The 26497-nt window shown below is 36.9% G+C and overlaps 1 protein-coding gene across 3 annotated transcripts in view; it reads left to right on the forward strand.

Annotated features, from left to right (window-relative positions):
- Positions 1 to 26497, forward strand: part of sntg2 (syntrophin, gamma 2) — a 77133-nt gene that overhangs the window by 41635 nt on the left and 9001 nt on the right. For all 3 annotated transcript variants that reach the window (XM_066680162.1, XM_066680161.1, XM_066680163.1), the window contains 11 exons: positions 4226 to 4363; positions 4940 to 4996; positions 5296 to 5353; positions 6641 to 6684; positions 9039 to 9080; positions 11257 to 11344; positions 11713 to 11804; positions 17830 to 17957; positions 22160 to 22289; positions 24561 to 24599; positions 25133 to 25249. In XM_066680162.1, the coding sequence (XP_066536259.1) occupies positions 4304 to 4363; positions 4940 to 4996; positions 5296 to 5353; positions 6641 to 6684; positions 9039 to 9080; positions 11257 to 11344; positions 11713 to 11804; positions 17830 to 17957; positions 22160 to 22289; positions 24561 to 24599; positions 25133 to 25249 (855 nt within the window). In that variant the 5' untranslated portion in view covers positions 4226 to 4303. The remainder of the gene's footprint in view (positions 1 to 4225; positions 4364 to 4939; positions 4997 to 5295; positions 5354 to 6640; positions 6685 to 9038; positions 9081 to 11256; positions 11345 to 11712; positions 11805 to 17829; positions 17958 to 22159; positions 22290 to 24560; positions 24600 to 25132; positions 25250 to 26497) is intronic.

Genomic DNA, 26497 nt, shown 5'->3' on the forward strand with positions numbered 1-26497 from the left:
CAAGCTCAAAATCTTTTTGACCCTTTTTTGACTCCGTAATTTGTACTCTAGCTTAACTACATATCCGAATAATGTTCTTTCAAAATGCAATTTTCAAATCGCAAGAACTGCTACATTATCAAGGACATAGAACAAGTTTTTAAATGAAGACATTTATATCTAAAATAACCAAGCACTTTGCTGTGTATATTACAACAGCCACAACTGAATTCAGTCTGGCACTCCACATTCAGGGTTCAAAATGATTGATCCTTGTGACAATTAGATATTTTCCAAAAATCATTCAGCCCTACATAGTATGCAGTGTGAACAGTTTGCTGTGCGTGTACTGTAATCCGTTTCTGCTTAAAACTGCAGCCCAGACATCATACTTTGAGATTCAGTGAGGTGAAATAACGATGAGACCCAAAGCAAATGGCAAAGGTGCAAAATAGTGCTTTGGATGTTTGCTGGCAGTGTTCCACCTAGCTTCTTTATTAGCTAAAATAAACATATAAAGCCAGATCTAATGACTACTAATGTTCTCTGTATACAGAATAATAGCGAGGCTAAACTAGTGATTGTGCTATTTATAAATAAAAGTGTAAGCACAAATATTAGCTTTAGTTTCTGAGCTGCTGTTGTAGTCATATTGCAAATCTATCAACTATTCCCCACAAACCAAATGTTTCTTTTGAGCCTTGTATTTTAAAGATCATTGCAACATCGTTAATGCTTTATTTATTTATTTATTTGTTTTTTAGTAAATATAGCATAGTTTATCTGGTTCTATTGGAGGGTCAAAGATTATAACAGCAACGACTTTAGTTTGTTCTGATTATCTAATACAGTACTTTGTAGTATTTGTCTAGCCCAGTTAGTTTTTCAGGTTTTGGATTTTAAATGAAAACCTTCAGTAACCCTTGGCTTTATAACTGTTTGTTTCTGACTGGATTACACTCAGTTGGAGCCTTTGAGGTTGAGAATGGGCACCTATCCTTCACATCATTGTGAGAATCCCTGCTGGAGTTTGCTGAGAAAATCTATTAAACTCATTACAGCCTTGAGCGCCAAGGCGGCCATCAAATCCATGTGATTTGTCTCCATACAGGGCTTTTCCTCCTTTAGATGATGAGAATTGGTGCACTGGGTACAGTTTTAGAATATATAATGCACAGATATACAGTTCTGCTGCGTAGTGTGATTTTGTCTTTAAAATATGATGGTTTCCAGTGGACACAATATTCAGCCTATATTTTCTTTTATTAATGTTTTGGATCAAGTAATTGTCTTTTAATCTAGTGCTAAAGGCTGTTTTCAGCTGTCCTAGCTGTGGAGAAAGATATTCTTGGCTAAGGGTATGTGATAACCAGCCCTGGAGGAGTGTAACATTATCAGGTCTGATCTCCAGTCAGCATTTGACCTCCAGTCTCCTTCTAAAATTGCTTTGATTGAGGCAAGCCAGTTCCCAGATTTTGTGAGAAGATGCTCTGGCAGTCTTTCCTGCATAATGGTTTTAAAGGTTTGAAGCAAGCTGCAAAGTAGTTATATGCAGCATTTAAACAAAGGCCTGTTCATGATGTTTAGGCTTATTTTTGTGCTATGAGCACACTTTTCTTTGGACAGAAGTGTCTACATGAGTGGGAAAAAACACAAAAATATCAGTAGATGGCACTTAATGCTTAGTTGAGTTTACCACATCCACATTTCAACTTCTATGTCCTCATCAAATTCCATGTTTCCTGTGCTGCGTTACAAAGCTGTTGTGATGTGTAGCATGGAAGACACTGTTCTGTGTGCTTGTGCAGTGTTTTAGACACTAAAATTCTTTCTTGGGTTGCTCCTGATCCTGTGTTGTCTTTTATAACCTTTTAAAGTGGAAGATATATCAAGCTTGGCAAATTGCCTCAAACTCTCCAGCCAAAAAACTCAATCCAGAGCTTGTCAGATATTCTACTGTAAGTATAGAAGTGGGCATATTGTATAGTGGTTAGAAGAGCAAAACACATCAGACACTTTAGAATTCATACATGGCTTTTATGATTACTTAATTAAAATTGGTTATTTGATTTTGAATAAAAATATGTACACTATACTTTGACATGGCATCAGCTTTGTCAGTAAGTTATTTCAAAGTAAGTCATATTTGGTCACAGAAATGCAAACTAAATGGTGGCTATTTATGGCTATTTGATGTTTGCTGTTTAAAAAAAGTGCAACACTTGAACCTAGGTTCAAACGATTCAGATGTACATGTTTTAAGAAGAGGCAAGGTGAACTGGCTTGTACTGGTCCAGCGTGAATCACCTCTTTCTACATGTCATGTCATAATAGCAGACTTGTGATTGGTCCTTTTGAGTGTCAGTCAAATTTTTTTCCTGCAGTAGCAGGACTGACTCTTCCTAGAGGGTCTAGCAAAGCGTAAGTAGCTTGACACTAAAGCTGAACCATAATTTGATATCAATATATATTGCAATATAAAATGTTTCAGTAGCAATGATATGATGTTCAAACACGTTTTCAATATTTCAATATACATTATTTACAATATTTGTCACTGACTAACGGTCATTACAGGGCACTATTGTCAGTTCAGCACACTAAATTTAAAATTTTGTTTAAAAATATTACTATTGACAAAGCCATTTTATTTATGTGTGATGGTGATTTTATACTCTTCATATCAATATTGGAATTATATCATATTGTCCTGTCCTACTTTACACTGACGTCAGAAATTCAGAAATACATTGCCATCCATTGAAAGTTAAGAATGTTTTCCTTTCCAGGCTAATAGCAATGCTTATTGAAAAGTTCATTTGTACCCCCCACCCCTTCAATATTGATTAAATTGTTTAAGATGTAGAGTTCAGTGGTGTCAACTTTTATAATAAGCCAAAATCTGTTGGTTGTGAGATACGCCCCTGGGCCAGTGGGCCAGCAATGAACTTTGGTGATATAGTGTATTTTAATATTAGCATCCCAGAGACTTGCAGTATCTTTTTCCTGGCTATGGCTGTCTAGCTGTGCAGTTTGAATCCCAGGAGGCAGCCATACAGAGAGCACTGGCGATACCCTAGTGCATACAGTACCAGTGTTCTCATAGAGGAAGACCATGACTCAAAACTTTGATTAATTATCCTATCCCTCAGGAACTAGAGGGGGAGTCACTTGACCTAAATCTCTGAGTCTCACAGGAGAAAATGCTCCCGGTACCGGCAGGAGAACTAGGCCCAGACAAAATGGCTGTAGATCCAGTAGTGGTTACAAGAATCAGTGTCACCCTCGCAGGGACCTGTAAATGAGAGCATAATTAAAACAATGTCTAATTTATCACATTCATTTGTTACTGTGCTTTAGTATGCTTTTTTCCTACCGAAACAGCCTTTCTCTATTCTTTGTATTCTGTTTTTGTCATAGCAAGGTCACAATGGATGGGGGACAGAATTGTTGGGAAAAAAAGAATTGCTGACAGCAAGAATCTCTATAAATTAAGCAGTGAAGCACAGGCAATTGTGCTCAGATTGCTCTTGACACTCTACTACTGAATTCCCACTTGGAAAAATAGATAGGTCCAGGATGGTAAAATCTACTTTCCTCCATTTTCTTAGTTCATGATCATTACAGACTTGTTTATATTTCACTCACGTTCTGAAGCATATTTTTCAATTTAACAGCTACAGGAATGTGCTCTTGGGATTAATTTCTGAGTGTAACTAAATTAACTCAGCCTGTAAAGCTTCATGTTATCTGTCCTTTGCGCCTTATTTTCCTGAAACAATGTTTCAAAGTGGTTTCGACCTGAAAGCTAGTTTTCTATAGCTCATATTCAATTAACCCCTTGAAGTAGACAACCCTCTCAGCACAAAGGTAGGATAAATGTTTGGGTCCTTTTCATCTGGTGTTATAGTGAAGGCAATAATAAACTACATTATTTACACACAAATATGGTGATGCATGCTGGGTTTTTACTTATTTAGCTCTAAGTATGTTTGGCCCTTAGAGACTTTTCTTATTTTCAGATGGCATTCTCTGCTAATTGAGATACATTTCAGACTCAAATGGAAAATTTAGATTGTTCGATATCCTTTGTTTGCCATTGAAAGAGCATAAATGCTGCCATTGGAATATGTTGAATCAGCAGCTAATTGAGACTGGGCTTTAATAAATGCAAAAACGGTTTATTCACTGCATACTGACAAATCCTAAATCATTCAACTAACAGACATTTCACTCTGTTTTGCAGACAAAAACTGGACTTGCCCTGTTGTATGATGATGACACCAGTAATACCTATGACGTCCGTTTGAAGTTAACAAAAGAAATGTTGACCATTCAAAAACAAGATGTAGTCTGCATAGGAGGTGGTGCACATCACTTAAACGTAAGTACTAAGGCTTATTCTCAAAAAAACGTTTGTTTGACTGATGGCTGATGTCCTTTAGGTCCTTTTTGAAAAGAACTGAACATACACAACAACTATATATATATATATATATATATATATATATATATATATATATATATATATTATTTGCTATATATATATATAACTATATATATATATATATATATATATATATATATATATATATATATATATTTGCCAGTGCAGTCCCAGCGCAGTGCTGAGGGAGAGATACTGTATTACTGTCAGAGTGCAGAGGATCAGCAAAAGTAGAAGCATTAGAATATTTTTCATTACTGATATCCCCTTCCAATGGCACATTCTAATGCATAGTTTGTAAGGATGAGTATCATCTTTAACAATTTACATCAATCGGACTCTCCTTTTGCACAATGAAGCACATTATACGTACTGTGTATACTGAGTTTTCCACAAGCATCATCACTTTTGGGCTGGTACTGAAGTTATGAGGGGTTTATCAGTCTTGTCATTGTCAAATATGTCATCCTGATGCCTTTTTAATTTTACCAACTAAATTCCCCTTTTTTAAAGCACAGAACCGTTGTACTCCGAAGACAGGCAACTGGAGGCCTTGGTCTGAGTATCAAAGTAGGTTTACTCTGTCTGCTTTTTAAAATTACATAAAGTAATTTCAAGGAACTTAACTAAGTTTCTTTATGTATTAAGATTATCATTCTTTACCCCTGACAAGAAGGGTGATTTTTCAATATGAATCTGTTCTAGGGATCAAAAAGGGCTTTGTAGTAGAGATTAAGGCTCATTACACCATCCAGAAGAAACTTTGATGAGGCAATAGTGTCGGATGAGTCTCAGACTTATGAAGTTTGCTAATTAGTAGGTGTTAGATGTACAACCAATTCACCTTGTTGGACTTTTATTTTTTTCAGGGAGGAGCTGAGCATAAAGTGCCTGTGGTCATTTCGAAGATTTTCAAAGATCAAGTAGGTGAGGCATTATCAAGTTTTCCTCCCACTTACTGTACAGCTAAATAAATTGAAACTTGAGTGAGCAGTATGTCCTTCTCTCACAACTATCAGTGGTGATTAAATCTTTTTAAGTTTGTAATTTAGAGTGACTGCAGTGCTGTGCCAAAATCCAATTGATTTGTAAAGGCAGTCTCTTTGAAGCCTTGTAATTAGAGGCCATAACCCATATTGGTTTGCTTATCCTAAGTGTATAAAAACTCTTCAGTTGTGGCACGTATGCTGCCCCTGAACCGTGAAAAACGATAGGCTTCTTATAAGCATGCAAAAAAATTCAGAATTTCTAGTCTACTAATAGGTTCACTTCCAGAGGGGAAAAGGGGGAAAGCATCCATTACAAATGGTCTTCTTATAGTGTGTGTGTGAGCAAGATAGTGAGAACACCAATTTTTTTATTGGAGGTATTCTACAAAATGACGACCACGTTAGTTCTCTCCTGCTAGAAATGATATTGTGCTGATGGTTTTTCTAGTGTCTCCAAGAGCCAGTGTTCTTTCATGGGAAGATACAATCAATACATCGGAAATTTCTACGTTTATTAATGATAGCTTGGCAGACTTATATCATGCATGAACTTCATTCATCTCACACCCCATAAAAGCGGCAAGAAGACCCCTGTAGAGTGACTGAGTGCATTGCAGAACAGTCTCATCAATCAAAAGAAAGAGAATGAAGAAAGGTGTGAAACGATTGTCCATAGCATCAGTATTACATCTGCAGTATCTCAGCAAAAACTAATGACAGGAGCTTTCCCAAAGCAGGCGCGGAGCCATATGTTTCGTTACAGTAAAGCAAACATGTCACTACAGAGTGTGCAGACTGTGACATTTTGAAAATAATCACAGAGCCTTGGTATGGGTTTGGAAACCCACTCAAAACGGTTTGATTATATTTTTGTGGAGTTTTATAACTTGCTGTAAAAGAATATTAGACTCTCTCATCTCCAGCTATGCCTCAGAGACAGTTTGGCTCTTTTTAATTTACGATAAATTCTGGAACTGCATGAAACTGTTCAGAAGATTAATGAAGTCCAATTGTGTTTGTTGATCACATTAAAATGAACTAAATTCTTGATTTGTGTGAAATTTGGATTAAATTCTTTCTTGTCTTGCACACCACTCAGGGCTTTGGGTTGAAATACATCCACTGTCAGTGCCGATTGCTATTTCTATCACATTAGCACATATGAAATTACTAATTATATTCTAATGTTTCTGTTAACCTTTGACATGGTGTGTCTGGCCTACAGCGGATCAGACAGGAATGCTGTTTATCGGTGATGCTGTGCTACAGGTTAGTGCAGTGAGCATTAGCTCACTCTTATTCTTCACACTGCCCAGGGCCATAGGTGCATGTCAGAACAATGTGCTCTCTGAATTCTAATGATGTCCCCCTCTGATTCATTTTCTCCAGGTCGACTGCAGGTTTGACCTTTGATCTCATTATACAAGTCTAAAGAATAGTGATAATTATGGCATTTAAATAAGTGTAATAATTTTTAGGGCCTTGTTATCACAAGTACCCCAATTGAAAAAGATGGAATATAATGAAATGCTGTACCTTTCATCTTCTAATTTGGAACGGTGTCCTATTCTCTCCTAGATTACACTAATTGAGCTGTTTTTTTTTTGCTGATAAATAGGACAGGTATACCTGTAGTTATCTACAACAAATATTTCATGTGCTGTCTCTGAAGAGGGACTATGCATATCACTGTCCATTTACATATCCTTCCTTTACCATGCAATGGCACATTTTATCAACAAAAAGACTATCTAGTGTGAAGTGCATAGTTTCCTATTATTCTGTAGAACATAAAATGATCAGGAAAGAGTATTATTAATCATATAAAAAATAATGTGGAATATTGACTGAATTTAGAGAAATCTTTCATACATCATGGCGAATGTAAGCACAAGTAATATTTTAATTTCACATGCAGGTGAGATCTAAAATTCCACATTTATAGCTCCTAAAATGCTATTAGTTGGTTTGATATAAATCTTAATAGAAGTTAAATAATAGTTACACTCACTGTCCATTCTCTCATCTCTACTGATAAAACAGGTGCACTCTGTAATTGTACAGTTTATAGCCCACCTGTTGCTCTACATAAGTTGTTTGGCCATATTCACCCTGTTCTTCAGTGGTAATGGCCATTGCAGAGCAGGTATGATTTGAGTGGTGGACTCTTCTCTGAAGTGACAATGACATTTTGGTGGTGTGTTAGTGTATGTTGTGTTGGTACGATTAGATCAGACACAGCAGTGCTGCTAGAGATTTTAAACACTGTATCCATTCACCACACCTACTTCGTTGGTCCACCTTGTGAGTCAGAGATCGTAGCTGATCTGTTGCTGCTCAGTTTGTGTTGGTTGTCCTCTAGTCCTTCATCAGTGGACACAGGACACTGTCCCCAGAGTTTACTATTAGCTGGATATTTTTGGTTGGTGGATTATTCTGTCCAGCAGTGATACTGAGGTGTTTAACAAGTCCCTGCTGTGTCTGGTCCAGTCATGCCATCACAACACATAATAACACACTACCGCAGTGTCAGTGTCACAACAACACTGACTATGATCGACCACCAAGATCTTATCTTTGTCCTGACCATTGACGAACAGAGTGAAAGTGGGAAAACAAAGTTTGCAGAGCAACAAATGGACCGGTCTGTAATTGTAAAACTACAAAGTGCTCCTTTGTGTTAGACAGAATACAGAAGAATACAATAGAGAATAGGCAGAGTGTAGTGCCGTGGTTGATCAGTGTGTGTGTGTGTGTGTATGTATGTATGTATATATATATATATGTGTGTGTGTGTGTGTGTGTGTGTGTGTGTGTATATATAAAATGAAATTTAGCAAAGATCAGAACAAGGGCAAGTTGCAGAGGTGCCACAGAACCTTAGGGTTACATCTAAGGCGCCTCCTGCATGTAATAACAGCTGTGCTCATGACTCAACACTAAAAAGTTCCAAATGTTGAACTTCTTGGCAAATGTACATCGTGTTGTTTACAGAAACCAAATTTCTGCATACTAACACCAGAATTTCATCCCAGCTGTGAAATATGCTAGCGGGAGCACAGTGGTGTGGAGTGCTTTACTGTCACAGCAACTGAAATAAGTATCTGTACTGACAGACAGTGTCTGCGGATGTCTTTTATTAATATGATTCAGAAGATTCAGATTACATTTCAGGACTCACCCATGCATAAATTCAAATAATTCAAATAACATAGATATACTTTCAAAAGTTGCATAACATGTTTTTGTTTGTAAATAGAAAATGTTATCATTTTCATTATAATCATTTCAAATATAGTCTTCTTTTACATAAAGACAGCTATTCTTGTCATTTTTTATTAATGTTTGATATGAAAAACAACAAAGACTCTCAGAATCACAGACCACAGTCTGCCAATAATGAAACACACATAAAATACTGTTTAATTATATATTATGTAATTTTATTTTAAAAATGGAAGTTTGTTATTGTTTTCTGTATGCAAACATTTGATAAATGATTCATTGGGAAGTTTGTGCCCATAAACCATTTGGTGCTTCTTTTTTGTTTATATATAGTCAGATTTTATAAATGGACTTTTTTTATGAAACCAATTTCTAATGGAATCTCTTGTCTCATTTAGGTGAATGGTATTAATGTGGAGAAGTGCACACATGAAGAAGTTGTGAGTATTTGTATCAGTTGTTCTGTTTCTCCTGTCTGCCGTATTGAAATGACAGTGATGTAGCATTGATCAGAGGTGCATCGTATGCAATCCTTTTATATCTACCAAATGTTTCTCTTTTTTCTTCCTGGGCTTCAACCCTAACAAATCAATAGGGAGTAGATTCATCACATGCAAGCCCCAGTGAGAATGAGTGCACATATTAGAGAGCCCTGGTAGACTCAGACACTCTCTCTCTCTCTCTCTCTCTCTCTCTCTCTCTCTCTCTCTCTCTCACTCACACACTCACTCACTCACTCACACTCACACACACACACAAAACAGCTGCGTTCTCACATCCAGGAAGTCAAAAGGCATGATTAATGATCGTACTCGCAGAAACCACTACCTGACAAAGCCAAGCTCTCTTAAAAGTAACAATTTCTCAGGATCAAGTGGGATAGCTGATGTTTGAGTGAAAGATACTCAGGGAATTGTGATCATTATGGGTAAATATATGATTGTGAAGAGACGATATTAGATCATAATAGCAGAAATACTAATTGAATAATGAAGGAAACCATGTGGGTTACGAACATAAAACACAAGAGATTTGTTTTTTTTTCATCAGATTGTGAAGTGTTCATATAAGCGCTACTGTATATTACAAAAAGCTGAAAATATCACAGCTTAGCTTTTTGGTAATGTGCTTAGAGTATTTCAGTCTACAGTGATATTATTTAATCAGCTAAATCATCAGCTATAATTACTAAGTGATTCCAAACTTGGAAATGATAGTGTAGTTTTGTACTTATGAGTTCCTTTGCATGAATTCCAATAAAACCGCTTAAAATTCCAACAGATATTTAGTGATGTTGGTATTGGTATGTAAAATGTGTCCCATGAGAATTATATGATGCAAACTTTCATAACACATAGTTTGTTTGTATTTTTTTTTCTTGTTTAGATTATCCTTTTTAATTAATTAAATTTTTTTTTTTGCTGTTTTACCCATTTAAAGCAGTTTTCTGCTTTTATTTTTGACCCCATCTGACATTGTAGAGAGTTATGAGAAAAGGCCTAATGAATGTTCAGCATGATTGCATCCTCTTGGCTCTAGCTCCCATATGTTACAGTTATTTTACAGAATTGAGGAGCCTAAAACATGTCCTGAAGTTGTAACGAGAAGATGATAGTGTAATATAAATAGTTCCATGTTAGTATCAGGATTAAAGACTCCTTTTTGTGTCAGAACTCATTTCTTGATAAAATTTTGTTTCTAAGAAAGGGTTTTATCAGACAAATCCCGAGCTACTTTTCAGGGACAAATGTTAATCTGGCTTTTCTTTTAATAATTCAGTCAAAGTGTAATACGTTCAGAGCATGATGTGATGCTAGCCATAATATTTAACCCACTGTTCAAACAGAGTGGATTAATTAGAAATTTTCTCCTTTTTTCAAAGGATGACCTCAGTGATGCTGGACTTTGTGCTTAAGCTTGTCAGAACAAGGAGTGGGCTCCACAGGGGTGTTTCTGGGAAAACACCCAATTTAATTTGGTGTCAGCCCTCGGTGGAAATGCTTTACAAATGCTTCAAGTTGATCAGAGAGTGAAAAATTAACTTCAAAATATGTAGTAATTCCTGTGTTTATGGTTCTGATTACATGATCAAAGGCATGCAGCAGATATAATCATGTAGTGAACGAGTTCTATTAAAGGGACCAAATGCATCAGGCTTATTTGAAAAGCATTAAACAGATGTTTAGATAAAGGAAACTGCATAAATTGCTTGAATGCTGACTTTTCAGGTTTGGACTGTGTTTTTAAATCCTGGTGTATCGTGGATGATGCAATCTGAAGCTAGCAGATACTGAGAGGGTAATTACTTGTCTGAGCAGCAGTTAGCCAGCCTCTCACAATCACATGAAAACCCAGCTGAGGTTACAGAACTCTTTGTAATTATCCATGGAAGTTATCTTGAACTCTTCTGCACGCTTACATTTTGATTACATTTGATTATAATTCAAATGTTAGTCAATTAAGTGTGATGTAGTCATTTTATGCGATTGTAAGCTGTTCTTTTAACAATATCATCTTATCTGTTTAACATGACGACTGTCCTGCAATTTTAAGAGGATCTCAATCACTGGATCTCTCTCTCTCTCTCTCTCTCTCTCCCCTACCTTCCCTGTTCAGGTTCATCTCTTAAGAACTGCTGGAGATGAAGTTACTATCACTGTGAGGTACCTCAGGGAGGCACCAGCCTTTTTAAAGCTCCCATTAGGTGAGCTCTCAAAGCACCGCTCACAGTGCATCTTCACAGGCAAACTCTACAGGGGTCTGCAACAAAGTTTTAAAGCACCATAAAGCTAAGACCATTCCATGAAATGTAATGTGGGTGCTGTATAGAGGATTTATACTGGATGTTTCTGTTACACGTCTGACCTAAATGCGTTTTATAATGTAAATACTTTTTTTTCTGGCTTATGTTTTATAGAAAGAATATTTGTGGCAGAACTATTCACCTACAAGTATTCATATCTACTCATCCAGTTTTCTTTGTTGTATGTGTAAACAAACCCAGACACAATAGTGAAGCTAGGGTAAGTTCAGTGTTTTACTAGAATATTTAACTGGCTGTGATGTTTTTAGGCTCTCCAGGACCGTCCAGTGATCAAAGTAGCAGAGCATCCTCCCCACTCTTTGACAGTGGTTTACATTTAAATGGGAACTCAAGCAACACAGTAAGTGCACCTCTATTTTTAAATAGAGTTTTCCACAGGTTGCAGTAGTTGTGTCAGCTGAAACATTATTTCTGTGTAATGGATCTCATTCATAACATGTTGAAAGCCACTTGAATGACAGAATCAGGTTGTAAATACAGCAATGTCAGGTCAAGTGTCAGGTTGACTATAAGCACATTGTGTCAGATTGATAGTCAGGAAGAATTACAGTCTTGGCTGTTTATGGCTTGTGTTCTATATTTAACCATCTGCGTTTTGTTGCAGCTTCCATGCGTAGATGTGAAAATGTGCTGCAATTGGCCAGCGTAGTTGTTTGAAATTCATGTTCGCTGTCCCAATCTTAAGAGGCGTGAATGGGATTTTATTGGCATGCTGAGGTGGGAAAAGAAGTGGTACATATGCTGTACCTCAGAGCAAAGTAATCTATGGACTGCTACGGAAAGGGCTTTTTCTTGCTGACATAGTATGAGATCAGACATTTCTTCCCTATCTTATTGTCACATCATACAAATAAACCTCCATGGATACTATATTATTTTGTGAGTCTCCATTAGCATCCAGATGAGGCATTACTCTATAAAGTAAATAGAGATTTAGAGAATAACTCTCTTTGTTTTCTGAGGTTAATGAGCCTATGCATCTTGTGCTACACATAATAATGCTATATACATACTGTGTACAAGCTCATACTCCTGTTTAAGTGACACTTAAACTTAGGTTTGGGCAATTCATTGAAATTGACATTCAGAACTTCTAATCGACATATCTGTATCATGTCTATATCAATTACATAGATTATTTTTATTCTGTTATGTCCCCACTGTGTGTTCATGTACTGTCCTTTTTAAAATCACTCTACCAAGTTGTAGTCAAGTGATTCTGCTGCTATTTGCTACATGGAAACTACCTAAACGCTGAGGACGACCTAGAGACCCAAGCAGCTAGTACCAAAGAAAAACACCACGTTTGTGGTTTGGACGTGTTGTGTTTGAATATAATTAAGACAACACTTATGGAGAGAGATTAGTCTCAAAATACTCTACAAGTGCGTAAATGTTAATCCACAAATTAAACACAAATATGTTTCACTATTCACAAATGAATACATCCCAATCTGCATCTCACAGCCTGCAATTTGTACAAATACAGTTACATTCATAAATACATGTTTTTGTTTTTCATAGATATATCATACTTTTATGCGAAAATAAATACATTTGTTTAAACTTACATTGCAAATATTTGTAAAGTCGAACTCGAATTATTTGCAAATTGTTGAATCTGCGTTTGTGCATCGAGGCTGCATTTGTATTTGGATCGGGTGAAATGCGAGAGGAAAGTCTCAAAATCCAAAAACCCATGACAGGAAATGAACAAATGTACGTCACGGAAAACACGCCCGGAGAAAACCCACGCAGACACAGAGAGAACACACCACACTCCTCACAGACAGTCACCCGAAGGAAACCCACGCAGACACAGGGAGAACACACCACACTCCCCACAGACAGTCACCCGAAAGAAACCCACGCAGACACAGGGAGAACACACCAAACTATACCATGTAGTGGTTATTTATGCTTTTTAAAATCTAACTAATCTCAGGTGCAATTTAATCATGTTAAGGTGTGGGATTTTAAGTGGAATTTATGTGATTTATGTGAAAAATCAAGTGGAGCTTGATTTTATTTTTCCTGTCTGTCAAAGATGAAAATTATTGTTAATCTGATTATAATTTTTTGTTTAGTTTTAGTTTCTTTACCCTCACTTATACAGTCTTATATCTGATTTTTTCAGATATATCTCATGAAAAGTATTAACTTAATGTTATGTCTGGAAATTACATGAACAAAAATTGTACTCCATAGTTGTACAGTACTATAAATTCAATTAATGTAAGGTGACTTCAATTAAATATACAGCAGGGTTACCTTGTTTTTAACATACACACGCCAAAATTACACTTTTATCTAAAAGGAAATTGTGCTTAAATCATTGCATACATGCTTTGGAATTTTGTTACTATAGGAAAAGAGTATTTCCTGTGTAGTAGACGGATTTGCCGTGTGCTCAGGCTTTAGTCCCGTTCAAGGGTGGACTGACCTAATCATGTACTGAACCAACCAGTAACAAGACAGCAGGTCAGAGGGTTGTGTCTGACTTGCTCCCTCTCAGATGGGTCAGGTAGCTGACACAGTCTATTAGTCTATTAAACAGAGCATGCCTCACTGATGTCAGCATGCAGTGACCACAGCGTCTGTTCCAACAGAGCACCAAAGGTTTTCTTTATATTTATATTTAACATGTGTAGAGATGTCATTAACATATATGTGAATTAAATTTATTAGTATTTCAAGAGGTTTTAATAAAGGCTGAACAGTAAAAATGGCCTGAATTTTGGATGCACATTGGGGACAGCTATTGATGAACAATTTCCATTTATTTTTGTGTAAATATCAGCTGATGGTGATAGAAAAACCATTCATTCATTCATTCATTCATTATCTGTAACCGCTTATCCAGTTCAGGGTCGCGGTGGGTCCAGAGCCTACCTGGAATCATTGGGCGCAAGGCCGGAATACACCCACAACACACACACACACACATTCACACCTACGGACACTTTCGAGTCGCCAATCCACCTGCAACGTGTGTTTTGGACTGTGGGAGGAAACCAGAGCACCCGGAGGAAACCCACATGGACACGGGGAGAACACACCAACTCCTCACAGACAGTCACCCGGAGCGGGAATCGAACCCACAACCTCCAGGTCCCTGGAGCTGTGTGACTGCGACACTACCTGCTGCTCCACCGTGCTGCCCCTATAGAAAAACCAATACATCATTAATACAAATAAAACAATAGAAATTAAAAATATTCACCTCTATTGCCTTACTTTTTTGTATAATTGCAGTTAAATAAACTGGTAATTTTTCAGCACAGCACTGCAGTGTTACCTAAATAATATGCTTTATCAATAAAGTACATCATCAATAAAATGAATTTTAAATATTGGTCAATTTAAATGGCTGACACCAATATGATTTCAGTATTATTGAGCATTACTAAACTGAACTACAAACTATGTCATTCATTCATTCATTCATTTTCTTTTCCGCTTCTCCATTTCAGGGTCGCGGTTACAAACTATGTATAGATTTTAAAATATTTTATTGGAAAAATAATAAACAAGCTAGATTTTAAACAGACATTTTACTGTAAGACTTTACTTTAAAATAGTAATTTCATGCAAATCGTCAGCTCATCAAGATTTAAATTTGAATTGATCATGTTTTAATAATGGAATTTAATCAAGTGCCAGTCTGAATCACATGAATGAACATGCATATAGACAGAGATGCTCTGTAGTTGATAAAGACTATTCTTCCATTGGACATGTGCACTGTTGACACTGCTGTGCGTGTGTTAATCTGCTCAATCATGGGTTCACTCCTTTGGAGATGCCAGTGCCTTCTGAAAACCGGATGAGCTTCATTTAAATTAAGTTCTCTAAATGAAATATGCTCTGCTCTGTGACAGACTGCAAGGAGTGAAGGGATTGTTTTTAATTTTTTTTTTTTTTTAGAGAGAACAAATGAGCAAACAAACAACAATCTAGGCTGCTTTATTATTTAACATTGAGTGACATTCACTTCATCCAATTACCAGAGATGGAGGGTAAACGCTTGACTGCATTTCTTTTATTGACATGCTCTCTCATCCTCTCTGTTGGAAGCCACATGATTCTGCTAAAACAAGAGCTGGCCTAATTGCTGAGTCAACAAATAGTGTGCCACCTTGTGTTCTCTAAATGAGCTTTTTTTTTTTTTATCTCTCTTTATTCTTGCCGTTTTCTTCCCTGTGGGTGATTACAATTCGCAGAGCTTGTCGTCCCCTTCTAGGCCCCTCCGACATTGAGTTGATTGACAGTGTTTTGCTTTCATAGCACCCACGGGTGAACATTGATTCATTTACAAGCCTTCCAATAATTAGTGCTGCACCTCTTATTGCCTGAGAAATATCTGGAGGTATGGTAGAAAGAAAAATATGAAGGACAACAATGTCAGCTGTGCCAGTATTTGGCAAGGTCCTCAGTAGTAAGCAGACATTCTGTCACCATAATCCATCTTGACACACTGACAATATTTTATTCCTTGTCATCTCAGGCTTTCACTAGCAAAGCACAACATGAAAGTCAAATCAACTTTAATTATCCAGCCTTGGTGTGTATAAACAGTGCAGAAGAGAGCATCTTGCTGAAGAAAGCTGCAAAGACACATGCCTAATTGGCAGTGGCTCCAAACTTTTGATTTGATTGAGAGCACACCATTCAATTCAAAGCCCTTCTAAATGTTCTGTGACAGGCAGAAATTCATACTGCACTCATGGTTTCTTATTCATCTGAAATACCTGCTCAAAAGCAAAGAGCTGGTTTTAGTGCTTGCTGTGTGATCTAAAATCTTATTTCAGTTGAGCTAAACACGGTCATCTTCCACATGCTGTAGCAAATAAGATACTTTAATAATCTTGTTTTGTAAATGACATATCCATTTGCAGTTCCCTATTGAGGAACTGGGGTCCATAATCTGTAAGACTAATAGATTTTGTGTATGCTTGTGTTGCATTTTTACTTTTAAGATTAAAATAGAGATTTAATCACATCAATTATTTGTATATAGAGAAATATGATATGTGTTGAAACCTCAAAGCATACAGTCACCTTTTGGAGGCAAATAAAATAATCATTTATATACCACATATTTCACATTCATCAAAGAATATACTATAGTAAAAATACTTTTAAAAGATGTGTATTGCTGTTATTGTACTGTGTGAGAAAGTAGTAGTACAATTCAAAGTATGCATTTCACCATGAAAACTATCAGCTAATCCAGATTTATTGAGAAGCACAGTTTGAATGAATGAGTATTTGTTTTTAAGACGCATTTTCCTCTTGGTTAATAATTACTAGAACAATTAATAAACTAGTAGGCTTTTTTCCCCTTGATCTTATTCCACAAAAGGATCTTTGTTTGTTCAATGCATACATCATCAGTGTATCTGACCCAGACCAGGACCCTGTCATTTCTGGAGCCTGTTTTTGAGTGAATTTAAATTATATTTTCATTTGCGATTTGTAGAACTGTGTGATTTTTTTTTGTTCAGTCAGTTTCTGCAGGGTATTTTTCTTGTCAGATAAATGCTCCCTAAAGTAACAGTACCTCCACATGAGTACAGCTTTTCAGTCCTCCCCTCCACTACTGCTGCTTGGTGCAGAAGCAGGGACGTGTAATCTGTGAAGGGTATAATTTGTGGACTAGACAATCTAGGCTTTTCTGGGTCAAGTTAAAAGACTGTGAAGCTCTTGAGGTCTGTATACAACAGTGCCAATTTTACTCTTACCACAGCAGGTTCTTTAAAAGAGATACCTGACAGAAACAAAATACACGACAAGATGTTAACAAGGTGTGCTATGTTAAGTTCATGTTTACAATAAAGTACCTGTAAAATTTTCATTTGCAATGTAACAAACTTTTTTATTGTGTCCAAGCCTTGGATGCAGTTCTAGGACAGGATTTTGACTGTAACTTCTGAAGGCTGTTTTAAAGATGAATTCTTTGTAAACTCTAATTTGTTTTACTCTTTCATCCCTTGTATATCTTAAAAGGCTCAGAGGTTCCCATGCTGTTTGCATATCCGTGAAAGAATATCCTGCTTTCATATAAAGCACCCCCCTGGTTTTCAATCAAATCCGTATTCATTTATTAAATACTCAAGGATGATGGTGTTCTAATGAGCCAAAGTTATTATCTGTGGGTGGGGAGGCAGCATGCAGCTACACAACTTAAAGTGCTGCAGATACCACTGAATTAGGAGACCCAGTTGTTGTTTAGCTGCTTGCAAGCTGATCAAAGCACATCGCAGAGAGGCTAAGATGAGATACTTGTCCTCTCCTCCTCTCACACATTCCTCTGCCTATGTCTCTTGCTCTCCATTTATCCCCCTCTCATTTATTTCATCTAGGCCCCGTCTTCGCCCTCCTCACCCTCGGCTAATGAACCAAAGTACGAGAAGCACTGGCTGGATGCCGTCTCCCTCCCTTTGTCCATGGCCCGAGTCTCTAGACACAAAGCTGGAAGCGATAAATTAAGGTAATCCGCTGTGATGCAATACCAGTCCCAAAGTGTGCCACAACCTGGCTTTCTGTTAGTTTTGCAAGCATTTTTTCATTTACGTGAGAGGATGTTAAGTCCAATATCTATGCAGCAGCATGCAGCGTCTGAAAAGGTCACTGATGCAGATCACAGATGGAGGGTCACTAAGGGACAGAGGTTGAAGAAAACGCGGTTTTAACTTTAGTAGACTGGCTTTAGATTGTAGGAAAATATATAATATTCATGATAAAGTCTAATGACTGCTTCATCAAATCTTCCAATGTGTAGCACAGCTAATAAAATAAGGAGAACTATAAATATATAAAGTCATTGCACTGAAGTTTAACAAACATAATTTAAATATATATTATGTATCACATATACGTCATTAATTATTGGATGAGAATGCCTGTGAGTAGATATATTTTATCATAATGTAATTTGATTAGACTCACTCATTCCAAAAGAAATCGATTCATTATTGCTTTGCTTCAGGCATCTCTGCGCTTGGTACTTTAGTTGCAAAGGCCTAATCGGTTTGAAACTGCCTGCAAGCTCAGACAGATTTAAAAATAAATAAATAAATAAAAACTTAGGCATAATTGAATAGTTAAAACATCAACATAGTCATTCAGAGTGGTCTGAAAGTCTGAAATGTTCAGTGTTGTAGATAGGACCAGGTATCTGAAGCAATTGATGTCTCTTAAAGCTTTCTTCCAAATGATTCTTATAGAAAAATATGGATGCAATGAATTCATTGTCATGCGTTTGAGACATTGTTCTATAATAATTTTGATATAAGGTTTTGGCTTATCTGTAAATCTGTAAATACATGCAACACTCAAAGAAATCTGTTTCAGAAATATTATGTTACAAGTTCACTGTAGGCTGATGAATAGATTTGTGTATGAAGTAAAATGGATACATTTGCTTTGTAGAATTATTAGCATTGCAAAGACATGTGGGTTTGTAGGTTTCTTCTCAATTTGCTATTTCAAATCAAATGACTGGGAATTGCCTTTTTTACAACAAGTGAATTATGTTAATGTTGTGAAAAATCTACTTGTAGATGTTACTAAGGTATAAAATACTTAGAATTAGGTTCACACGCTGGAATGGAAAAGCGGAAAGGAGGTGAAGATGAATTAGTTTCAACAGTATGAAACAAAGAGAATGTTGTTAAATAGATATAAGTAATTGCTTTAGTAATGGCCATTTGTGCACAGTGCCTTGACCTTGTGTTTGAGGTTTGCTGTTATGTTGGTTATTTTATGAAAGATGATGCCTTTCCATTGATAAGAACGGTTTGAGTTCCCCAAGGCTATTCGGATCCTGTTTTCTTTTTTATCCTAGGACAAATTCTTCAGAGCAAGATTTCAATTAAATTCTGATATTCACATTGCTCTGTGATCATATGTACAGGTCTTGGACAACGTGTAGTCTTGGATTCCGGAACTAAATATATTGGATTTCTTCAGATTTTGCATCATATGCTCATTCCTGACTCTATCATATCCCCAGAAAGAGAGATTCATTGATTTTATCATTTCAATTCACCTTTGTGAGCCTGCCTCCCTAGAGAGCCTGCACTCACATCACCCTTTTTAGACCTGAATTCTTTTGCCTTCCCGCCCCCTCCCTCCTCATCTTATTTATTTCCACTCGTTCTGTTATTCTTTGTCTCTCTGTTAGAGCCCTTTCACAATGTATGCCTAGGCCCAGTGAAAATGCACTACTCCACACTAATGGATTTTTTATTGTGTTCTGTCACTCACACAGACAGTTTCTTGGTTTCAGAGGACTTGGCGGCAGTCCGCTGGTAGTTCAAGCAGAACATTACATTCTCCAGGCAATTTCTATCAGGAGTAGGCCAAGCAGGGAATAGTTGTACTGTGCACATGACCTGCATTAATTGAAATGATGGTCCTTCAAACAACTGTATTGAAAACAAAGTGGCACCCTAACTTTATTTTCTTAAAATTTAAAGTTTTGCTAGTGAAATTATTGCCCGTTCAGGCTTGATACCAGACGTCAACTGTTCAACAGTCTGTGGCCACTCTTGCCTGATTCTTCTCTTTATGATGCACCATAGGATACGGATCTGGACTGCAGACAGGCCAATCAAGTATATGTACTCTTTGCTTATAAAGCCATGTTGTTGTAGCATGTACAAAGTGAGGCCTGGCATTGTCTTGCTGAAATAACCATGGATTTCCCGGGAAAAGACTTTATCTTGATGGCAGCATATCTAAATCTCTCTAAAAAACACAAAGCTTTTCTCAATGTCAATGGACATTTTGGAGATATTGGCACTGGTCTCTTGATCTTCATGACTCTGCAAACGGCCTTGTGCCTACGACCGCCCCACACCAGCACCAGTATCTCAGGGTATAGCACTCCTTCTTGTGTATTATTCCTTAATCACAAAATAAAATGTAATTTTATGTAAATGTGATGTCTGAAAAAGAGCTGTGACCATAATTTGAGAAAACAGTTGGATATTTCATGGTTATTGGTTCGAATCTGAAATCTGGTGTTTTTCTTTAACTACCTGACAAACCCTATTTTACTGACAACACTTAAACTAGTTTTGCAAAATGACTAGTCACTCCATTGTGACTGAAACCCTGCAACTAGTTGTTCAGATGAAGACTTCAAGTTCCCAAAAATAGGTGTCAATATAACACAAATGTACAAGAGAACAGAATGATTTGGAATAAGTTCCAAACTGAAGTTGGAATTTTTTTTCAAATTCAGTGCTGTCTCAGAACACAAAGATAAATGTCTTGCTGTTTGAGAGAAATCAGACTAAATGCCCACTGCAGACTAACCAAGCCTCTCATCATAAAGCTAAAATAACTTTTGCTGAGGTGCATGTTGTGTGGTTGGAGAACTGGTCCAGTGTTTGACAGCGAGTTTAATGTTTGTGTCAGATGTGAAACATTATGTTTGGCATTAAACTGGGGAAAGACTGAACATAAAATATATGAAGAAGGCAGTTCATTTTGGACAAGGGGGCTTCTTGGTTTGGTTAATATTGTGTTCTGTAGGAGTTCCCTCTCTGAACATTTCCCAGTCAGACAGCAATTTTTATCCAAGACAATGCCCCTTGTCACATTCCAGGTAAAGTCAGAGTAAAGCCCTTCTTTTTACAACAGTTAACACTGAATCTCTTGAAGAACACTGGAAACAAAGTTATGGCTAAGAAACTCACAAAAGTGACTGAACTGTGGAAAAGACTAGAATAAAAGTGGAACAAAATCAAACCAGAGCAGTGTGTGAAATTGGTTATGTCCTGCGGGTGCTGATGTGTTGAATTCATTCCAAGCAAACACCTCTAATCTTCCTACTGATTTTTTGAAAGCTGTAACTATCAACCTCTTTTTCAAATTTCACATTTGGTTTTGTATTATAATATAGAAGATGAAATGAAATATGTTTCTCCTACATCATTATTCCTAAAGCTAGGATAACTTTAATTTGGGAAGAGCAGTGAATTTGAAATTTAGGATAATAAGTGTTGTTTGAGAGCTTTAATTTTCTGAATGCAGAACTTTTGGCCAGATTTGTTTTACCATTGTCATGGTCACCTCACATTGAATACAATGGTTAGCTGTCATTAAATACTCAGCCCACCACTTCAAAAGCTAATTCATCTATGCCATAGTACAAACACACAGTAAAATTAAATGTCAAAAATCTCCCATTAGATACAATTGATTACAAGCAGCAACCATGCTGTGTTTTTCTTTTCATGAATCTATTTTGTTCCATTTAACTGCTACAGGGATTTGTCTCTCATGAAAACAAATGTCAATTGCATAAGTAACACTAAATTCATTCATACTGTTCCTTTGACAGCATACATGTTTTTCCTGTTTTGTTGAAAATGATTAGGAAAGTAGCACATATAATCATATGGTAACAGAAATGATTGCGTTCTGCAAATTATTAATTTATCTATGCTTACAGTGAATGAAGCTGTATATATCTGGTGAAATATCAGTAAAAGCAATTAAATATTTGTTTTTTACCAAATTATCAACAGTCACTTTATTGGCTTTTTACTGTTGTAACTCTGTTGTTTGTCACAGAAAACCTCTTTTCTAAAGCAATGAATTTCTTTAAGGTTTTGAATATCAATGCATTTAAGTTCACCTCTGTCTTTCTCACTCTCTCTCCTCCTTTTTTTCAATCAGGTCAAATAGTTTTGAAGTATTCGCCTTAGATGGAGTATGCACCAATGTTCTACAGTTTTGCACTGCAGCAGAAAGCACAGATTGGCTTCAAGCAATATCAACCAATATCAATGATCTGACCCAGGAGAGTGTGAGTATTGTGTATCATGCCTGATGAGTGTGAGCTTATAGACTGCTGACTGCTCCCATGAATATTTGCATTCTGAAAACAATGTTAGCTTCCCCTAGCTGAGCTTCCAGTGTCTACCGGAAATAAGAAAATTACACCTAATGCTCATTTTCCACCCACTGCCATATTTTTGGCACAGGATGGAGATGGAAAAATTGTCGATTGCGGCAGAGAGATGAGGTAGAATCAGCCCATTATTCTATTTGAGCTGAAGCTTTGCCACAGGAACTATGAGTATCTGACAATAATAATGAAAAGCCTGGAAATTCAGCTGTGTCCTCTGCATCATGGTCAATTTCATGTAATGCTCTTTTACTTCAAGCACTGACAGTTCAACTAATGCACTGTTCCATTGTAAATTAAAATTTAAATTTCTACCCTGGGCTTGTGTATCCAGAATTTTGTATCCTCCTGCCTCATTCTCCTGTTGCAGTATTCAAAAATCCTGCAAGAATATTGCCTAATGATCTCATTTCCTGTGCAACATCTTAATTAGAGCACTGATGATCCAGTGGGCCTTTTCTGTAACCAAGCTCAAACATGCTCTGATTTACTGCCACACAGCTGCCTGTTTTACACGCAATTACTGCCCTTACGTCAGCTAATTATGGATACAGACACTGATTGCTAAATGTTCAATTAAGAGCTGATTGTATGTGAGAGTGGGAAACGGAACTCTGACTTTTATTGTTGTGACCTATAACCCATAAATAGACTTTGTGACACATGGCTTGGCTTTGAGGGCTACGAGCATTTAGAAGGATGTTATTTGACAGGTTTTGACCTGCAGTTGTCTGCTGAGGATGTCATTACATGAGAACTCGGCTTTGGCTCTGATTCAGCGCTTCATTAATATACTGTCAGTCATTTTAGGAACACAGTTGCTTATTAACCGAGTAGCAGCCCAGGATGAAACTGTCTGGGTTTTGCCAATGCATATTTGAATGTGGTAAAATCGTTGAAAGGTCAAATAAGATGTAATAAACGTTTTTATGAAGATTAAAAACTTTTTTCTCCAGCTCGTCGGAACTGATTGGTTTGTAGGTTAATTTTCTTTTCCAGCAAAGACAGACCAAAAATCATATTCCATCTATGGCCTTTTTAATGCCTAAATTCAAACTGCATTACCTTTACAATACACTGTCTGTACACTGAAGCAGAAAATGTGTTTCTCTACTGCATAGTGCATGCAAATTGAACATAAAGAAACCAGGAATAAAGGCATGGCATCACCCAAGCTGGGGAAACTGTCTCTGTGATTGCACTTGTATGCAGGGTTATAATTAAGGGTTGATTTTTCCAGACAGAGGTCTAGCTCTCAGCAGCAACACTTTGGATAGATAATCATTTTAATGGTACTTAAGTTCATAGCTACTTTTAATCTATGTCCAGACAAACAACCCTGTAGACCTGTACTTATCATAAATATGACCAGGTCAGTGGATCATTGATACACAGACGTTTTTACATTTCAACTTATTTTTAAGCTCCATGTGCAGCAGGTGCACTGCAGGCTGAACCTCTCTTCCAAACCCACCCACACTCCTGTCATTATGCTAGCACTGGTGGATCTATAAAACAAAGAAATCATTTTCTGAGCTGTCACCCTACAAAACGGATATAGAGCTGACTCAAACTATGCAAACATTAAAATGACAATTAAAGTAATAAAATGTATGTAGTTTTTACTATTAGAAATATTAGTTTTGAGCTGCCAACCCTGGCTTTATATCATATGTATATTCATATTTAACCGATCATTATTGGGTATTGGTTATAATTAGCCAGGGTCTGATCAAAGCCAATATCCGCAACATCAAACCTGTGAGGTATTTGCATGAAACATAGGCTGTGTGCTGTGCCAGTGTTATCACTGTGTTTAAATTAGTAGGTTGTTGTGTAAACATGGAACATAGAATCTGTTTATACCATTTGCCAGAAAGCAAAATTGGGATTAATATGTGTCATCTGAATTAAATGCATTCTTAAATGATAGTTTGGAATTTGAATTTACAAAGAAAGCAGTATGTTCCTCATACATAATTCTCTTAGCAGTGAATTTAGCTGTTTGGCTCAATCCCCATGCACTGGTTGTACTGTAATGTATGTGTCTTTACTCATGCAGTCACTCTCTGTTGTCACTTAACAGTGTAATATCATCTGGGTGAATTTATATATACAAAAAATTCATAATAAAAATGTATTAATGAATGTCTTTCTTTTTTCTTTCAGATGAAAACAGCAAACAAATTCTACTCTTCTAACGAGCAGGTAGGTGTTAATGTAAATGTCAGTGTTCATTGGACAGTTTTCCCTAAATTTTCTTTAAAAAACTGAATTATTCTGCAAATATTAATAAGCACATTCTGGCATATGCATTCATGGGGATATCATTTCTATGTTTACATTTAATGTTCTTGCACTGTTTGTAGTAGGCTGTGCTTCTTCTGGTCATAAACAGTCTATGAGCTAAAACACATAGTTGACACAGGTCTGATTTTTATCAAACCTGTAGATGCCTTTTGTCACTACTATTTTCGTGTAAATACTGTTCTGTATCATTGTCATTCTAACCTAGAATTTCAAGGAGAGAAGAAAGCCATTTATTTGCTTCTTCACAATTACTTAAACATCTGAAAACTGTAATACTGCAGATTTTCTCACAAGCAGGCCATGACTGGTTGTGGGGGGAAAAAATCTGCCGATGTGTGTGCTGTGCTCAGCGTGAGAATCTCTCTCAGCTGGGAGAATTTCTTTAGTTTCAGGGCAATCGATTTTCAGCTAGCGAATGTTTCTCTGTGCAGATCATCCATATGGGTTGGGTTTGTGAGCACCTTCATGGGAGTGATACCAACCAGATTCAAAGCTACAAGTTTCTGGCATTGAAAGGATCCTCTCTCTACATTCTCAGGGGCCCCCCTGTAAGTCCACAACTATCCAAAGTAAAATTCAAAACACTTTCTGCACAAAACATAAATCATAAAGAGCTCAACCCCACCCAAGGACATACTTCTGAGTTAAGGGGATAGGGCAGTCAATCATGAGCTTGGCTACATGTCTCCCATAAACATCCTTTAGGCATCCCTGGTGCTTTGCAGATCTCAGCACATCCTTCATAATCATATATAATGAATCCATTTATTTTTTAATGGATTCTGCTGAGGAAAAGCTATTACCAAATTACCTACATTACTTGTGACAAATGTTTCTATCTTTGCCTTTCTTCAGATATAAAATACAGGCTTATATAGCATTTGTATGGTATTGAGAGTGTTACACACACCAATGAGCCACAACATTAAAACCACAAAAAGTGATGTGAATAACATTTGAATGTGTTGTTACAGTGCCACATGTAGCATCTATTTGGTAGAACGTCAAATGTCAGTTCTTTAAGTTGATATGTTGGAAGCTGGTATAATGGGCAAGTAAAAGAATTTTAGCAACTTTGACAAGGGCTAAATATTGATGACTAGACAACTGGGTCAGAGAATCTCTGAAACGGTATGTCTTGTGGGGTTTTTTAGTATTTAGTTACCAAAAGCAGGTCAAGGTATAATAAGCAGTGAACCACCCATAGTCTTGGGTGCCCAGTGTTCAATAGTGTATGTGGGGAGTAAAGACTACTTTGTCTAGTCTGGTCCCACAGTAGAGCTACTGCAGCACAAATTGCTGAAAGATTTAATGCTGGCTAGGGTTGAAAGTTAATTGCAGATTGTTGTGTATGGTGCTTCAAAGATGCAATCTAGTCAAGAGTGCCCATGCCAACCCCTGTCCACCACCAAAAACATCTACACTTGTCATGTGAGCATCAGAACTGAACAATGAGGCAGTGGAAAAAGATTTGAAGTAACACATTCTCTTTTATGTCAAGTGGACAGCTGGGTGTGTGTTGCTTACCTGGGAAAATGATGGCACAAGGATGCACAAGAAAGGGCAAACAAGTGGAGGCTGTGAGACAGCCTGCACAGTGTTCTGCTGAGAAGCCTTGGATCCTGGTGTTCTTATTGATGTTACATTTATGAAGATAATGCTCCCTGTCACACTGTAAAAAATGTTTACAAAGCAAATTCACCCGTGTTAAATTAACACTAATAGTGTTGCTTTAACACTGGATAATTTGCTGTGTAGGGATGGTTTGAGGACCCAGAGAAATTGTTCAAGGTGTT

The sequence above is a fragment of the Hoplias malabaricus genome, chromosome 1, assembly GCF_029633855.1.
Source record: "Hoplias malabaricus isolate fHopMal1 chromosome 1, fHopMal1.hap1, whole genome shotgun sequence".
Lineage (NCBI taxonomy): Eukaryota > Metazoa > Chordata > Actinopteri > Characiformes > Erythrinidae > Hoplias > Hoplias malabaricus.